Source organism: Sceloporus occidentalis, unplaced genomic scaffold, assembly GCF_023333645.1.
Source record: "Sceloporus occidentalis isolate IW3139 unplaced genomic scaffold, rSceOcc1.0.p SCAF_1, whole genome shotgun sequence".
Classification (NCBI taxonomy): Eukaryota; Metazoa; Chordata; class Lepidosauria; order Squamata; family Phrynosomatidae; genus Sceloporus; species Sceloporus occidentalis.
In genome coordinates this window covers 202,859,877-202,876,397 of record NW_028316981.1, presented here as the reverse complement: position 1 = coordinate 202,876,397, position 16,521 = coordinate 202,859,877, and the positions used below count along the sequence as shown (strand labels likewise).

The following is a 16,521-nucleotide window of genomic DNA, read 5'->3' as shown; positions in this document are numbered from 1 at the left end:
AAAACACACCACACAAGACAAAAAGATCAATCTAAGGGCCTGAACAGACAGACCAAAATAAAGCTGCTTCGGGTCACTTTGGAGGTATGATGCTTAAATGACACGCATTAAGAGACCAGAAGATGCACCAAAGCTGAGCTCTAATCCTTAGGACTGGAGCGTGGCTTTGGCATGGCTTCCGGACTTTTAGGACGCATGCAACATTTAAACAGCATACCTCCAAAGTGACCCAAAGCAGCTTTATTTTGGCCTGTCTGTTCAGGCCCTAAATTCTAAAACACACTGCAGAAATAATCCAGTTTGGGACTATTTTAACTGCCCTTGCTCAGTGATAGGGAATTAATTTTTTATTTTTATTTTTATTTTACAATCCTGGGAATTGTAGTTTATTGTAGGCCCAGAGTGCTGTCTCTGACAGAGAAGGCTAAAATGTCTCACCAAAGTACAGTTCTCATAAATTCCCTAGTGTTGAGCCAGGGCAGTTAAAGTGGTCTCAAACTGGATTATTTCTGCAGTGTGCTTTGGGACTTAAGTTTCCTTTCATTAGTTTCTCTGTTCCCTTCCTCAGCCTTCCAGATGGAGGAAGGACAAAAGTCCAACCTCTTGACATATTTATTTATATTTACAGCTCTATAAATAAATATAATATATAAATAAATTATATGTGTGTGTGTATGTGTATATATATATATATCTATATGGCTATAGCTGTAGCTATAGATGTTCGTATGTCGTATGTGGGTAAACTGGATAAACAAACTGAACACCCTGAAGTCCCTATATTGGGAGAAAAACAGGATATAAGAAAATAATAATAATAATAATAATAATAGACTGAAACACCTTGGGAAAAAAGACCCATCTTCCATGAAGACAGGAGCCAGGATGCTCATAACACACTCTCCATAACACACATTGGCAGCCTTTATGAGGCCTGACTTAAAACAACCCTTTATGGGGAGTAAAATGGAGGGAGAAGCTGGTTTAGTGACTGTTAGAAGAAAATTACATCTGGTTATTATGATGATGATGATTATATTTTCTTATATCCCGCCTTTCTCCCAGTATAGGGACTCAAGGTTTATCTAGTAGTGTTCTTTGGCCATTACTGTTACTAAGCTGTTAGTTTTATTCCCATAACTTCTATTACACATTTATTTCGTAGGAGAGTGGGGTGTGTTTGTTTGCTTGCTTTAACAATTTTAGAGGACGAGGAAGACAGTTGTCAAAGGAGAGGCAGAAATCAGTCTCCTGAAAGATGTGAGTAATACTTCTTTCTAGTTAATACAATTAGGAGTTCTCCCTCTATTTGGGCCTTCCAGTTGTGGCCCAGTTCTCTTTTCTAAATGTTCTTGAAGTTTTGGCCACACTCTGTTGCCAAAATGAACAGATCCTCAGCTGTACATCTCTTTTTTTCTTTCTTTTTTATTTTTTAAAATTTAATCTTAAAAGCAGGCATAAATAACCACACAAGGGCGACAAATACAAATGCATACAAAACAATAACTGCAACACAAAATCCACAAGGCCTCAACCACAACATTGACACACAAAAAAGACTTTACTGGGATCAAAAACCTTCCCTAGGATAAACTAAAAAAAAGAGGGAAATTCTTTGTGTTAATTCATGTATCATACATTATATACCATATAAATATTGATAAAAATTTGCTAAGAGTATAATCAATGAGAGTAATCTAACATCAACACAAATACACAGAAAACCATAACCACAGCACAAAATCCACAAGGCCCTAACCACAACATTAACTCAAAAAAGACTTCCTAGCCTCTAATCTTGGTTATTATCCACTATTCATTGTGCTTTTACTAATATCCCGTATCACAAATACAAATAAACATCTACTACTGGTATTAAACTATCATATCTTCCTTCGGTTACTTAAAGGAAGATATGATCGTTTAATACCAGTATTACTGCATTTGTGCTATGGGATATTAGTAAAAGGACAATGAATAGTTGATAATAACCAAGATTAGAGGCTAGGAAATCTTTTTTGTGTTGATGTTGTGGTTATGGCCTTGTGGATTTTGTGTTGTAGTTATTGTTTTGAATGCATTTGTGTTTGTGTTGATGTTAGATTGTGCTCTTTGATTATACTCTTACCACTACCTTTTATCAATATTTATATGGTATATAATGCATAATATATCAATTAACACAATTTTTTCCTCTTTTTTAGTTTATCTTAGGGAAGGTTTTTGATCCCAGTAGAGTCTTAAATATTCTGTCATCAGAAGCCATTCTTCTTTAAATTTATCTGTAGAAACAAATTTAATCAAATGGGTCAATTTATCATTTTCCATGAGATCATCTATTTTCCAGATCCAGTCGGCTATATTTGGTGTACCGTCTGCTTTCCATTTCTTTGTGTAAATTATTCTAGCAGCAATAACAATGTAAAATAGGATTTTTCCATACCTTTTTCTGTGTCATTATGCCTAATAAAAATATCTTACATTTCTGTGGTAGTTTAATTAAAGTATTTCAGAGAAAACTGTATGAATTTCTGTCCAGTATTGCTTGGCTTTTATACAAGACCACCCCAATAGTATTTTTTTCTCTTTTGACACTCCCTTAATAGGAAACCATCTCAGTGTTATCACGTATTAAAGCCAGTATTATTTGGATGATGACAGTTACATGAAGACCAAGCAGGGTTTTTACCCAAGAGATATTTGAGTGATAAAGTAAAATGTGTTTTGAATGTGCTGGAATATTATGAGAAAAATATGGCCTTGATTTTATTTTATTTTTTTACATGTTGAAAAAGCATTTGATAATGTCAGCTGGCCATTTTTATTTTTATTTTATACTCTCTTCCATGCTGTATTGCCAAAATGGAAAGATCCTCTGTCATACATCTCTTTTTCTTTTTCTTTAATGATGCATCCTTGACTTAATAGGAAACCTTCTCAGTGTTATCATTGATTAAAGCCAGTATGATTCTTTATTAAAACAATGAGAAATAAGTCAAGATTTTAAACCAAGGATCCAGGGTGCAGGATTGCACCATTATTAATTGTTGGTGAAATCTTGGGCGTAGGTAATGGAAGGGAAATGCAAAAGTGGTATTATTTTCGCAGGTGTTTCTTCTCTTTCTTGGTTTTGTTTTCACCTATTTTGGTTTAAGACCTCCCCACATACACATGCACACCAATCTCAAGCCACACAAATGGGAAACATATTTATCATCATCATCATCATCATCATCATCATCATCATCATCATTATCATCATCATCATCATTATCCTGCTTTCCCCCCAAAATTGGGACTCACAGTAGCTTACAATTTAAAAGAACAATACAATGAAAAGCATACAAAAGTGATGCATTGAAACAGAATTAAATTATTACAATATTAAAACAGATCACTCACTGAAAGAATAGAATACAGTGAAATAAAGAGGAAAGTGTTTAAAACAGTACACTTTAAAACAATACAACATCCCAACCAGTTCTTTAAAGACTTCCTGTTTAAAAATCCTGTCTGAATAAAAAGATTTTAGCCTATAACAGAGAGACGACAAGGAGGAGGCCATTCTGGCATCTCTGGGCAGAGTGATGAGACATCTTCCTTTTCCAGGACATGTCTAGGGGCAGCTACCAAGAAGGTCCTCTCTTGCATCCCCACCAACCATGTTTGTTGTGGTGGTGGGAATGAGAGAAGAGCCTCCCCTGATGATCTCTGAGCCCAGGCCGGCTCATACAGGGAGATACAGTCTCCCAGATAGCCTGGCCTTGGGCCTTATGGGTCTTTATAAATCATAACCAGTGCTTTGAATTGTGCCCAGAAACAAATAGACAGCCAGTGAAGCTGTTTCAACAGGGGCATCGTTTGGTCCCTGTAACTTGCCCCAGGTTAACTGTCTGGCTATAGCTCTTTGGACCAGCTGCAGTTTTTGGACACTCTTCAAAGGCAGCCCCAAGTAGAGTCTGTGACAGTAGCCCAAACAAAATGTAACCAAGGCATGTACCACCATGGCCAGATCTGAAGTCTCAAAGAATAGGCACAGTTGGCACACAAGTTTTAGGTGTGCACAAGCACTCCTGGTCACTGCAGAAACTTGGGTCCAAACTGTGAATCTGAGATTTCAAGGGGAGTGTAATACCATCTACCATAGACAAAGTCCCTATTCCCTGATCTTCCAACTGTCCAGGAGCATCTCTGTCTTGTCTGGATTAAGCATCCATTTGTTTGCCTTCATCCAGTCCATTATTGACATCAGACACTGGTTCAGTACAGAGACAACTTCCTTAGAATCAGATGGAAAGGAGAGGTAGAGTTGGGTGTCATCCGCATAATGGTGACATCGCACCCCAAATCTACAGATGACCTCTCCCAGTGGCTTCATGTCAATGTTGAATAACATGGGGGGCAAAACAGAATACTATGGGACTGCACAGGACAATGGCCAGGGGATCAAGCAGGAGTCCCCCAGCAAACACCTTCTGGCTTTGCCCCTCTAGGAAGGAACAGAACCACTGTAAATAATATCTCCAAGTCCCATCCCAGAGAAATGGCCCAGAAGAATACCATGGCTGATTGTATTGAAAGCCGCTGAGATGACCAACATAACTAACAGGAACACAGACACCCTGTCCAGTTCCCTGTGTAGGTCATCCATCAAGACGACCAAGGCTGTCTCTGTGAAACCATATTGAAATGGATCTAGATAATCAGTTTTATCCAGAAATTCCTGCAGTTGGGAAGCCACCACACGTTTCAATGCCTTTCCCAAAAATAGTAGTTTAGACACTCATCTATAATTATCCATTGCAGTGGGATTCAACAAAGGCCTCACAACTGCGTCCTTTAGGCAAATTGGAACACTGCTTTGTTGTAGGGAGGCATTGACTATCCCCCTTCATCCACTCAGCCAGTCCCTCTCTGGCCTGTTTAATAAGCCAAGAAGGATAAGGGTCCAAGACACATGTGGTGGCTCTCACTGCGCTAAGGATCCTGTCCAGATCATTAGGCTGCACAAATTGAAAAGTATCCATTAACACTGGACAAAGAGGCACCAAGGTTACATCCACTGGCACTGTATCAACTACAGCATCCAAGTTGGAGCAGATCTGAGCAACTTTATCTACAAAGTACCGTGCAAATTCTTTGCAGTGGGCTGCTGACTGGTCTGTATTTTCTCCTTGAGGGTGTGTGTACGATAGACCCCAGACCACTCAGAACAGCTCTGCTGGATGGCTGCCTGCAGATGCAATTCTGGCAGCAAATTTTTTATTTTATTCTTTTGCTGTGTGCAGGTTCTTGCCCATGTTTGGTCAAATTCATTTCAAGTCTTCCAGAAAATCCATTCGCTTAGGAACATTTTGTTGTTTTACTCAATAATTCTCTATGGGAGACAAATCCAAAGTAGGATAGAGGTGCAAACTCCCAGGTTCTTCAGGTGAACCGTGTAAGCTGGGGGATATAAGTTAGGCTCCCATGGCTTGAAAGGGCCCTTCAAAGCTACTTCTGGGGTGGCACAATGCCATGCTTCTTAACACTTACCGTTCAGGACCAGTTGTGCAACTTTTAAAGTGACTTGATTGCTGACCATGTAAAAAAGCCATGCTTTAAAAATGGTGGAGGTCACAGGACTCAGGGAGCAGCTATCAAAGGGCAGAGGGAGAAGCAGACAAAATAGTTGGGCTACTGTGGGGGAAGGCATCTGAGTAGGATGTTGTTTGAAATGTGTCCAGTTCAACATGCATAGCCTTGGCTTCAAGCCCCCTAGGATGAAAGGGCTGTTGTGGAAGACCAGGTAGTTGACTTAGTCTGGGATGAACATCCGGACCTGGTCTCTGTCCCAGAGAGCTGCATGGATTAATCCATCACAGCGTTACCTACTGGGCTTCTCTGTGAAGCAGCCGTGGGCAAGACCTTACCTATGAATACTCTTAAAAACAGAAGGACTATTTAATTCTGTCTATTTCATTCAATGGGATTTAAGCAAAAGCAAGTGTGAATGGAATGGATTGCAGGTTTAATTTCTTTTAGGAATTTCCATCAGTCCATTAAATAATGATTTAATGGATACCTAGAAGGGCTCACCTCCTAAAGCATTTTTGTGCATGATTGTTAGAAGTAGAGATTTTGCAGCATTACCTTTGAGCAGGCTGAATGATGTAGGATTCTTTGTCCAATGTGGCTTTATCATTTCATGTGGGAAGGCCATCCATCTAAGTGTTCATTAGTCCCTTGCCCAACAAGGTCATTGCTCCCCATCCAAGTCCATCCATACTTGGAGACTCCATTTCTCACCATCTGCTCTCCTTCCCCCCCTTCTAGGCTGAGTAGGCTGTATCGGTTCTGCCGCAGGAAGAGCCGCAAAGTTGCCCCAGCTCCAATGAGCATCCCTGGCAGTCCTGAAAATACTCCTGGAAATGAAGGGAACTGGACCCCAACAAGACCTCGCCAGTGGTTCTGCAGGGGATGCCAGCAGCAACATCTTCTGTGCAAGCAGCCAGTTGGCCATCATTTTGCTGATCCCCAAACCCTGATGGACAAGCTGCAGTGGATTCTTGAAGAGAGAGCCAGTGCTTTGGGTGAGAAGATGTTCAGGGGTCCAGATGATCAGTGGGGAGGAAACCATGGATCTCTATACTGTACCTGGGTGAAAGAGAGGGAGTGCCTGGAGTTGGAGCTCCCGAATTCCAGAATGTAGGAGATTCAAGTTTCCTAAGGCTTCAGCCTTTGGTAAGGAAACAAAAATATCAAAAATATCAAAGCCAAGCCTGTTAGGGTCTAGCTTTTAAATCAGCAGAGAAACGGTCATTGTCTCACAATGCTTTTCTAAGAACAGGCTGACTCAAAGACAACACAAATTGCTTTAAGTTTAAAAACTTTACTAATGGCTTAAAACTACATATGCATGGAAGCTACATCCTAACCTATCTAATGAATAGTTCAGGTAAACGAAGAAATCTTTATCTCATCATCTTTGAGAAGAAAGTTGAGAGAGCAAGGAGATGGGAGACCACAGAAAGCAGGAGAATCTTTTGTGTGAGAAAAACTTCCTAAAAGGAAGTGAGCTGAATCACATGATTGGTTTACCAATTTACAAAGGTATTTATTGCTTCTATGATTCAGTGGAACCCTCTCTCTCTCTCTCTCTCTCTCTCTCTCTCTCTCTCTCTCTCTCTGGCTTTGCTTCACGAACGAAGATTCAGGAAGGACTCATCCCGCGCTTTGTGGAACCAAATGGCATGCAAATAGAGAGAAGATAAGGAGATGCATGCAAGGAAAATCCTATCTATCTGAGGAGGGGGAGAGAATGCAATGATTTTCCAACACAGAAGGGTTCAGAGGAAGGAGAGCAGCAATATCCCCTGGAAAAGAAGAAGACCAATCTCACATGATCCTTCTTTATTTCTTTTATCAACAGAAGGGGTGCAATGTTCCTGGCCTCTTCCAACCCTTCAATCAGAGAGGAATCTGCCCCTGAACTTAACAGGGATTGCAGTGATGATGAAGAAAATCAACAAAAGGAAGCAGGTACTACCTCCCCACCTGCCTCCCCACCCAAAGGCTGACTTTCTGCAACTCTTTGGGATGCCTCTTCGCACTGTAAGACTCTGGGTGTTGAGATTCTGTACTTCATCCCATTGGGCCCGGGTATTCAGAAATCTGGCAGTCCTGGGTACCTAGAGGTAGACCTTATTGCCTGAAACCCTGTGGCTAGGAAGAGCCCCATTCCCAGTCACAAGGGCAAGGAGGTGATGAGGCTCACAAAGGTCCTTACTCACAGCCTTACTCTCTTGACTCACAGCCTATCCTGTTGTGCCCTGACCAGGAGAAGCTGGACTTCCTCCGGGCTCTTTCAGCCAGCTGCACTGAGGCACTGGAGAAGGGGTGCAATGACCTGGGGCTTCCCCACAAGAAGGTTGAGCTGGTCGAGGCCATTGTGGTGAGTGAGTAATTCCTGAAAGAGGTTGTTGAGCAACCCTAGACTTTGGGTACTGGGGAGTAAGAAAGCTCTATTTTGGGGGTGGGGAAACCTGAGAGTAAAGTCTAGATAGGGCTCTTTTCCCATTTTCTCAGTTTTGTTTGGGAGGCAGCAAGGGGGCTTACTGGACCTTCCCTCTCCACTCTGAATTTCACCTCTTTCTTTCTCTTTCAGGTGGTGATGGAGAGTCTACCAGTCACGGCTATGCCCACTCCTGTGCTCTCTTGTGCCATGCTGGCTCTCTACCACCTCAGGTACCTAGACTGCTTCAGTGTCAACAGGGCATTTGAGGAGAGGGAGGGAGCCCTCTTAAAGGATCCTCCCTCCCTCCCTTTTGTTGACAAATTTCTCCTTTTTTCCACCAGCAAGTTCCAGCCCTCCCTTGATCGGGATCTTGAATCCCATGTCCTTCGCCTGGTTTTATATTACGTCTTCACTATGGAGAGCACAGCTGTCCGCAGTCAGGTACATTTGGATCAACCCCAACCTGGGTTTGGTTTCTGTTGCCTCAGCTCCCCGAGGGATGTCCTTCTTCAGGAGGCCAGTCCCCAGAACATACAGGTGCTCCGGGGAAGTCAGAAGGAGGTTGTATTTGGAGGTATTTCGCTTTTGTGTCCAAATAACTGTCTCCTGCTGGAGTAGCAATCCTAGCCCAATAATTTAATTTATATGTAGGCAGATTGTGTTTTTGCAAAGATGACTCTGGGTTAAATCATTGGGTTTCGTGCTAGGAAAGTCAGTCAATAGAACTTATGTAGTGTCAGCTTAGCTATTTGCTATTGGTTCCATGGGCCTTCTCCTGAGAGTCACAAGAGGATTTAGGTTTCCGTGCCTTTTCTTATTCCCATACCTCCCAATCTTTTTTCCTTTCAGGACTTCTACATCTCTTCATGCCTCACTCTTGAGGTTCTTCTGGAGGGTTTATTAGCGGGGGATGCAACTTCGGCCCACCTTCTATTCCTGATCAAGGTCAGTGTTCCCAAGAGATGATGAGCCATTCAACCTGCTCTTCAAAATCTGCAGGAGACTCCCTTAAGAGATGACCTTATGGGTCACTCTCTCAAGACCACTTTGGATTAGATGAGATGCCCATGCAAAAAAATATGATAAAAATGTGATCCCTGTGACTGCAGTTTAGAAACAGGAGAACCCCTTGTGGAAAAAAAACAGGGTAACTCCATTATCTCTCTAGCAATAGAAGTAGTGGATATACTTTAATAATAATAATAATAATAATAATAATAATAATAATAGGATTTATTTATATACCACCCAATCACTGGGAATCCGAGTGGTTGACAACAGAGATATAATAGATGGTTCCCTGCCCTCAGGCTTACAATCTAAAAGACACGACGGAAAAGGAGAAGGGAATGGTGAGGGGATCAGGTCCAGCAGTTCTTCTTTCCCTCTGAGGCCTGGACCAAGGCAGATGGACCAGAGGGAGTGCTCTTCTTCTTCAGGCTAGCCCTGATGGAGCTGGGCCAGCCTATTATCTCCTTCATAGGCCGAAGGATGACAGTTAAGGAGGAAGGAGCCTCTTTCTTCAGGCTAGCCCTGATTAGGGTTGCCCTAATTGTCCACCATTACCAGGGACAAAATGCGGAACAAATTCCAGACCAAACTGTATGTTATTATGTTAAGACAGGGCTCTGCAGCAAGGCTTGGGTGAAGCACAGAAACTTCTTCCAGATGCTGCACAAGTTCTAAGCTTCTGCTTCTTTCCACAGCATATTAACTTCTGGCTGGAGTCATCAGGCAACAAAGAAAAAATGCGGGCCCTTACCTGTGCTTCAGCTTTGATTGGGCATGCAATCTATGTCTTAGGGCCTAAAGTGAGTACCACAAAATGCCAGCCTGGCTTGTAGATCCTAGTTCTCAGGTATTCTTACCTGAGATGAATGAAAGCCCAAGGAGAGTCTGACAGAGCACTATAGGGGAGAAAACTCTCTGGGTTTCTTTTCTTTCAGACATCAGAAAAACACCCAGAATGGGGAAGACTGGTCTGTCAATACAAGCTCCATGTTGCTTCCAGTAACCCTGTTGTGAGCCAGGCAGCTAGGGAAGTCCTTTCTTCCCTCTACAAGTTCTTCTTGCACCGGAGAGGCGAGTAAGCTGGAAAGGAGGAGGCAAGCACTCTCCTCACAGCAAGAAACATTGAGAACCCAGACTATTCTGCTAGAAAAACCAGGATGCCAAGTGATAGTACAAAGTTATATTTTTCTTTCTTCCTTTCAGGCCTTAGCCAAATTCTCAGCAAAGACCTCTGGTGCCAGGAGGACTGTGGTACAGAAATGCTGGGATACATTGACACCTGCATGGCTGCGGAGGTAAGGATATCCCCTGTCCCTTTTAGTTCCCAATTTCCTTTTAGGGACAAACTATGAATCTGAGCAACTTGGAAACTCAGCCATTTGGAGCACAGTTTCTACCTGCTTGCGAATAAAATCTTCTGTCCCTTAGTGATGTAGAAATGGCTTTATTGGTATAATAAAATCACTTTAACCTGAGTCAAATGAAGGAGGACGGGACATGTTCACTTCTGCATTCACATGAAGGGGAGAAAGGAGGAAGGGTGGGGGGGAGGAACAGGGAATTGGAGAGATCCTTTTGATTTTGCTGGAAATATGACTGGGACTAGAAGGATGGCGAGTACCTGAGAGATCCCTCATTGCTGCACCAGATGGGGGAAAGTTTGGGAAGAAGGAGGGGGAAAGGATATACTTTTTCAGCCCCACTCCTCAGAATATCCCCACCATGACATGACAGAAGCAAAGGGCTGAGGGATAGAGCCAAGGGGCTTTTAGTAGTCTCTGTTCCTCAGCAAGGGAAGAATATTCTCAGGAAGAGAATATTCTGTTGTCCTTTAGACAGCTTTTGTGAAAACAGACAGAGGGGACAGGAAGTGGAATAGTGGTAAAACAGAGTCCTAGTTAACTCTGTCTTCCAAAGGACAAGCAGCTGTCTTCTTCCTTCTTTGTCCTCTTTGCCCCCATAATGTACTCTAGCTAAACTCTAGAAGAGGAAAATTCTTGTTACATTGGTCCATGTGTGTCCCTTGTTTTTCTTCTGTCCCAACCCTGCAATACTCCCTTAGAGTAATGCAACCATATTTGGATTTCAGGCATTCAGTGAAATTCTTAACCAAGCACAGAAGGCGGAAATGATCAAAACTGCCTGGTTGGCCTCATATAACTTTTGGTTAACTACCAGCGTACCTGGCATTTTGATACTCTATGCCCTTGTGGGAAAAGCTGATGTCTTTTTATTGGGCAAAAATGTAAGTGAGCTAATAAGGTAGGTTGAAACTGGGGATAGAGCAGGGCCTGCTTCCTTGTGAGGGCCAGTGAGGCAGTGGAAGCTGGGCTCAGAGGACCTTTGATCAGCATGAATGGTGATATGGTTAGCCATCCTTCTCAAGCTTCCCTCTCCCCTCCCAAGCTGTCTCCAGTTCTCAGAGGAAGTACTGTAGTTTCAAGAATAATTAAGATCTCATCCTATTAGCAAAGGTACACACCTCTTGCAGACAGAAGATTCCTTTTGCTAGACTAAGATTGTTGCTATGGATCGAATCCAACATATTTGGATTCTCCTTGGGGATGTAGTTGTGGGACTGATCAGGTGTGTGATGCCACTCAAACTGGAGCCTTTCACCACCTGTGTGATGAAGTCACATCCCAAGAACCATCCACAGTGGTAAACCACAGAGTTGAAGGGGGTAACAGAGAAAGGGATTTCTTTAAAATCTTAGCCAACCTCCCTCTAGAAAGCTCTGGAAGTGCACCTGAGGCTATCGCCAATTGGAGTATGCCCTACTATAAAATGACAAAGAATCAGATTGGGAAGTCTGATGGGTTGCATTTTCTATTTTTCTAGCCAGAGCTTGTGTATAAGAGGACCACAGATGCCATCTATAGCCTGCAGAAAGAGAAAAAGGTCCCAAGGATACTGGAGGTCCTCTTGTATGCCCAAGGTAATGGCTCTGCCAAATGCCTGATCCACTAGAATTTTGCTGCTGAGCACCTAGAATTCTGCAGGTTGAAGAATGGAATTGTAGGTGCTCTTTAATCTGTCCAAAGGGTCTCTCAATCAGGTGGTATCAGGCTGTGGCTCTCTTGTTCCTTGACCAAAGTGGAAATGCCAGTATTGTGAAACATTCTATGGAACAGAGATGCTTAATGGGAAGAAGGGTCTTTTGACATCAGGGAGCTACGATAGCCTATGTACCCTGAAATTCCTGGAAAAGGAAGCAAGAAGAGGAGGGAGCCTGTATCTAGAGGTGTGTGTTTTTGAAGCACAGCCTCTCCGTCTCCCCACACATCCATAATCTTCATCTCTGAACCCTTGAAATTTCTCCTTTTGGAAGAGGCAAATATCCCTTTTCTTCTTTTCTCTCTTCTACAGATGATGATGTGCTTGAAGATCTTGTCTACTGAGCTGTCTGTCAAAATGCACCCTCTGGAGTCAGACGATTTGGACACAGAGTCACATGCCCAGGAACTTAACAGCTCCCAATGACGGTGATCTCTTTGAATCTGGGGAGCTGGGGCCTGAGGCAGAGGGAGGCCCTATTCTCCAGAAGGAGGTGGCAGATACTACAAATCAGCAGAGAAATACAGAGAAATTACTCCACTCTCTGCAGCTATTCAATAAGAGATACTGATTAATTGAGCCAATGGTGTTTTGAGACAGCTGCCTATAAAACACCCAGCAGCTTCCTGGCATCTTTGCTGCTTGCAACTCTTTTGACTGGCAGAAAGTCCTGAAGATTTTCCCATTAACCAGCTAAAGATGGCATTCATAATCAGCCTGTCTACTAGTCCAGCTGCAAAATAGTCCACCTCCAATCAAGCCCTCTCCTGACCAACCTTGCTGACTTTCTGAGGAAAATAAGAAGGGTATGGGAGGACCCCATGCAAGCTAAAACTTTCAAGTGATACATCCATCACCTTCACCTAGGGAAGGTGTCTGTGACTACTTGGACTTCCACCTTTCAGCTATTGGCTCAGGACTTGGCCTGGAACAATGCAGCTCTTCAGAACCAGTATAAAGATGGTTTGGCTGGTGATATATTGGCCCAGATTGGATGAGCTGGCCTGTTGGGCTGTGCCTACTTCCTGTATCCTTGTGTCCTCATCAGTAGAACCACATTCCCATGCAGCATTTGCAGGACCCTCATCATGTAAAGACCATTGATGGTTATCTACTGCACTCCAGATCTTTGACCCTTGAAGCCACTGTGCTGCTACTCAAGATCCAGGGGCCATAGTGAGCAGCTGCGGTTCTATTTAACAACAGTATCTCAGTTTTCCTTGGTCCTGGCAATGCCATGGCTCATTTGGCATGATCCCTATATCTCTAGGTGGGAGGTATTTTTTTGCATCTGAGTTTTGCCAGGAGCATTCATGGATAGAACAGTTGCATGCTGCTCAAGACTCAAGAGCCAATGGAGCTTCCTGTAATAAATAATAATAAATAAAACTTATTTATATCCTGCCTCTCTGTCCATGACCATCGAGGCAGTTTACAAGTTAAAACTTACATACAATCCCATATCCCCAATTCCACCCTCCCCTTAAAACATCAATTAAACCTTAACAATTTAAAATCATACATTAAAACAACATCAAAACAACATCATCAGTATCACCAACAACAATCAGGCAATAAACTTTAGAGAATTCAGAGGTGTAAGAGGTTTCAAATTGATGGCTGTGTTTTCTATTTGGAAAAGGCTTGCCGAAAGAGATTCATCTTGACAGCTTTTTTAAACCTGTCTAGACTGGTGATGTGATGGATCTCTTCTGGCAGGCCGTTCCATAATTTGGGAGTGGTTGAAGCGAAGGCCCTCTGGGTGGTTGCAGTTAGTCTAGTTTTTATAGGTTGCAATAAATTCCTCCCAAAGGACCGGAGTGTGCAAGGTGGATTGTACGGAAGGAGGCGGTCCCAGAGATAGGTTGGACCCAAACCATTTAGAGCTTTAAAGGTGATAACCAACACCTTGTACTGCGCCTGGAAACTAATAGGCAGCTAGTGAAGCAATTTTAGAATAGGTGTTATTAGATCGCTTTTGGTGATCTAATGTTCTGGCTGCCATGTTCTGAATTAACTGAAGTTTCCGAACTAAGCATAAGGGTAGCCCCATGTAGAGAGCATTGCAGAAATTGAGTTGGTAGGTTACCAGCACATGCAGTACAGTTTCTAGGTCCCCCCCACTTCCAGGAAAGGATGCAGCTGGCGTATCAGCCGAAGCTGATAACAGACACTTCTGACCATCGCGTTTGCCTGATTTGTCATCCAGAGCAATCTAGGAGCACCCCCAAACTGAGAACACAGTCCTTTGAGGAGAGTGTGACCCACATCTAGGACTGAAGATTGTATCAGATTACCTGGATTAGGGGCTCGTACTGTAAGTACTTTCGTTTTGTCTGGATTTACCTTTAGTCTTTTTTTCCTCATCCAGTCCATTACTGCTCTAAGATAGTCACTGAGAGGAGAGACGCCCTCTGAAGTCAAAGCTGTAGACTGAGATATGGAGAAATATATCTGGCTGCCCAGAAAACTTTGCTGCCATACATGTTTCCCCAATGCTGTTGGATCATATCTGGGAGCAGAAAGGCCATGATGCATTTCTGCAGATACATCCAAGGACACGGGATGGTCACCATATTCACTTCAGGAAGAGTTCCCTTGTATCAATGGATGTCTCCATATGCTCCTAGGAGCATGTTGGGAGAAAGTCCTCCATTTGTGCCATGACAGCTGTTCAGCATGGTACTTTGGGTTGTACAAGACTCTGCACTTCCTCATTTGGGAATGTTGGCAGCCTTGGGTCTAAGTGAAAGTTGAGCACCTGCCATCATGCCAAATAGTTAGGAAGACTCACCAGCTTATTGCAGCCACTGTCAACTCCTCCTGTACACTCACAGATGATTTCCATGGGCTGAACTGTTGCCACTGGCAGAATTTGCCTACAACAACTCCCTCTACACCTTGACTCACTAGACCCCCTTCTTTGCCAGATCTATCCTTGTCCCCTGATCACATTATCATTCTGGCAGTGGTGGATCTCTTAACCAAAATTGCACACTTTAATCTTTTTCTGGTGTGCCCTCTGCTAAGATCACTTGTTTGTGCAGTACATCTTTTGCTTTCCCTGTGGGCATCATATATGATTGAAGATCCCAATTTACAGCCCGGTTCTGGCAGAGCCTGCTCCAGCAGCTTGATATAAAGCCCCACCTCTTCTCACCAGAAATTTCACAGTCAGATTGAGTGTACCAGTGCCAGCTGGAACAGTATCTCCACTGCTATAACAACTGCCAAAACAGTTGGGCTAAGCTATTGCCATTGGCAGAATTTGCCCTACAACAACTCCCTCTACACCTTGACTCACCAGACCCCCTTCTTTGCTAACTTTGGTTTCCACCCACACATGTTTCCAACTGTGTCCCCCAGTCTTCACTGTTTGCAGCAGATCAATGACTTCAGGAGTTAGAAGCAACATAGTCTCTTCTGAGCAAGCAATTGGACTTGGCCGAACAGGGCTATAAGTGCTTTACAGATGCTAAGAGAAAGCCTGGGTACTCTCTTAAAATGGGGGCTCAGGTCTGGCTCTCCATATACCTTATCAGATGCTGGATGGCCACTTCAAGTGAATCCTGTGGCATTCCAGTTGCAGTTGCCAGTAAGTCTTTGTGTAAGCCTTGTTTTTCACTGCTCTCTTCTGGTCCCTGCAATGGACACCCATTCTGATACTGGCATGGAACCTCCACCTCTCTAGTGATGGTGGGAGAGCAAGAGGAATATGAAGTAGCTCAGGTGCTGGACTCCCGTATGTGCCGTGATTGATTACAGTGCCTCTTTGAGTGGGCAGATACAAAACAGAGGTGTGCTCTTTGGAAGATGCATCTGATGTTCTCGCCCTTGTACTGGTGTGCCAGTTCCACCATCATTATCTCACTATCACTAACTGGGGGGGGAAATCACACATCTAGGAGAGTAATCATGGGGAGGGAAGTAGTATCATAACTCACCCTCTAGCATCAGAAATTTCAAACACAGAATCAGACACCCAGGAATTTACAGATGCTAATAACGGTGGTCTCTCATAGTCCAAGGACTAGGGGATGAGGTAGAGGGGGCCCCAACTCCTGAACATGACATGCCAGATAATGAACACACAGTACCATCTTTTGTAAATTAGTAAAGCGATAAGGAGAGATTATGCAGCTCCCAGTGGCTATTAAATAGGAGATGCTGGTTGATTAAGTACCTTTGAGATAGCTACCTATAAACACAGATCAGCATGGTCTAGTGGTATGAGCATTGGACTTTGGAGACCAGGGTTCAACTCCTGCCTTGGCCATGTAAATCCTCAGCCTCAGATGATGGCAATGGATAAAACCCCTCTATGAAACTTGCAGAGAACCCCCCCCCCATTGATTGGTTCACTAGAGTCACCATAAATTGGAAATGGCTTGAAGGCACACAACAATAAACACCAACCTATAAACCTCCCAGCAGTGTCTCTGTTGCTGGCAACCATT

General features: G+C 43.3%; 2 protein-coding genes across 2 annotated transcripts; both read left to right on the top strand.

Annotated features, from left to right (window-relative positions):
* The first annotated feature begins 746 nt into the window (after positions 1-746).
* LOC149323246 (uncharacterized) lies at positions 747-10,086 on the top strand. The gene is made up of 9 exons (XM_089538947.1): positions 747-1,260; positions 6,316-6,572; positions 7,412-7,521; positions 7,796-7,933; positions 8,147-8,226; positions 8,338-8,437; positions 8,846-8,941; positions 9,703-9,807; positions 9,943-10,086. Coding segments are annotated over exons 1-9 (1,032 nt in total). The 5' UTR covers positions 747-1,258.
* An 86-nt stretch (positions 10,087-10,172) lies between these two features.
* LOC149323245 (uncharacterized) lies at positions 10,173-13,515 on the top strand. The gene is made up of 4 exons (XM_089510470.1): positions 10,173-10,302; positions 11,097-11,252; positions 11,849-11,945; positions 12,377-13,515. Exons 1-4 carry the CDS (start codon positions 10,267-10,269, stop codon positions 12,406-12,408), a joined length of 321 nt encoding a protein of 106 aa, XP_089366596.1. The 5' UTR covers positions 10,173-10,266; the 3' UTR covers positions 12,409-13,515.
* The last annotated feature ends 3,006 nt before the right edge of the window (positions 13,516-16,521 follow it).

What these genes read in the sequence shown, in the direction of transcription:
- LOC149323246 (XM_089538947.1), top strand. An exon ending in AGAGAGAGCCAGTGCTTTGG is followed by an intron (nt 6,573 to 7,411) that starts GTGAGAAGATGT and finishes TTTTATCAACAG; the next exon opens with AAGGGGTGCAATGTTCCTGG. An exon ending in ACCTTCTATTCCTGATCAAG is followed by an intron (nt 8,942 to 9,702) that starts GTCAGTGTTCCC and finishes TTCTTTCCACAG; the next exon opens with CATATTAACTTCTGGCTGGA.
- LOC149323245 (XM_089510470.1), top strand. Translation starts at nt 10,267, where the DNA reads ATGCTGGGATACATTGACACCTGCATGGCTGCGGAG. An exon ending in ACACCTGCATGGCTGCGGAG is followed by an intron (nt 10,303 to 11,096) that starts GTAAGGATATCC and finishes TTTGGATTTCAG; the next exon opens with GCATTCAGTGAAATTCTTAA. An exon ending in TCTTTTTATTGGGCAAAAAT is followed by an intron (nt 11,253 to 11,848) that starts GTAAGTGAGCTA and finishes CTATTTTTCTAG; the next exon opens with CCAGAGCTTGTGTATAAGAG.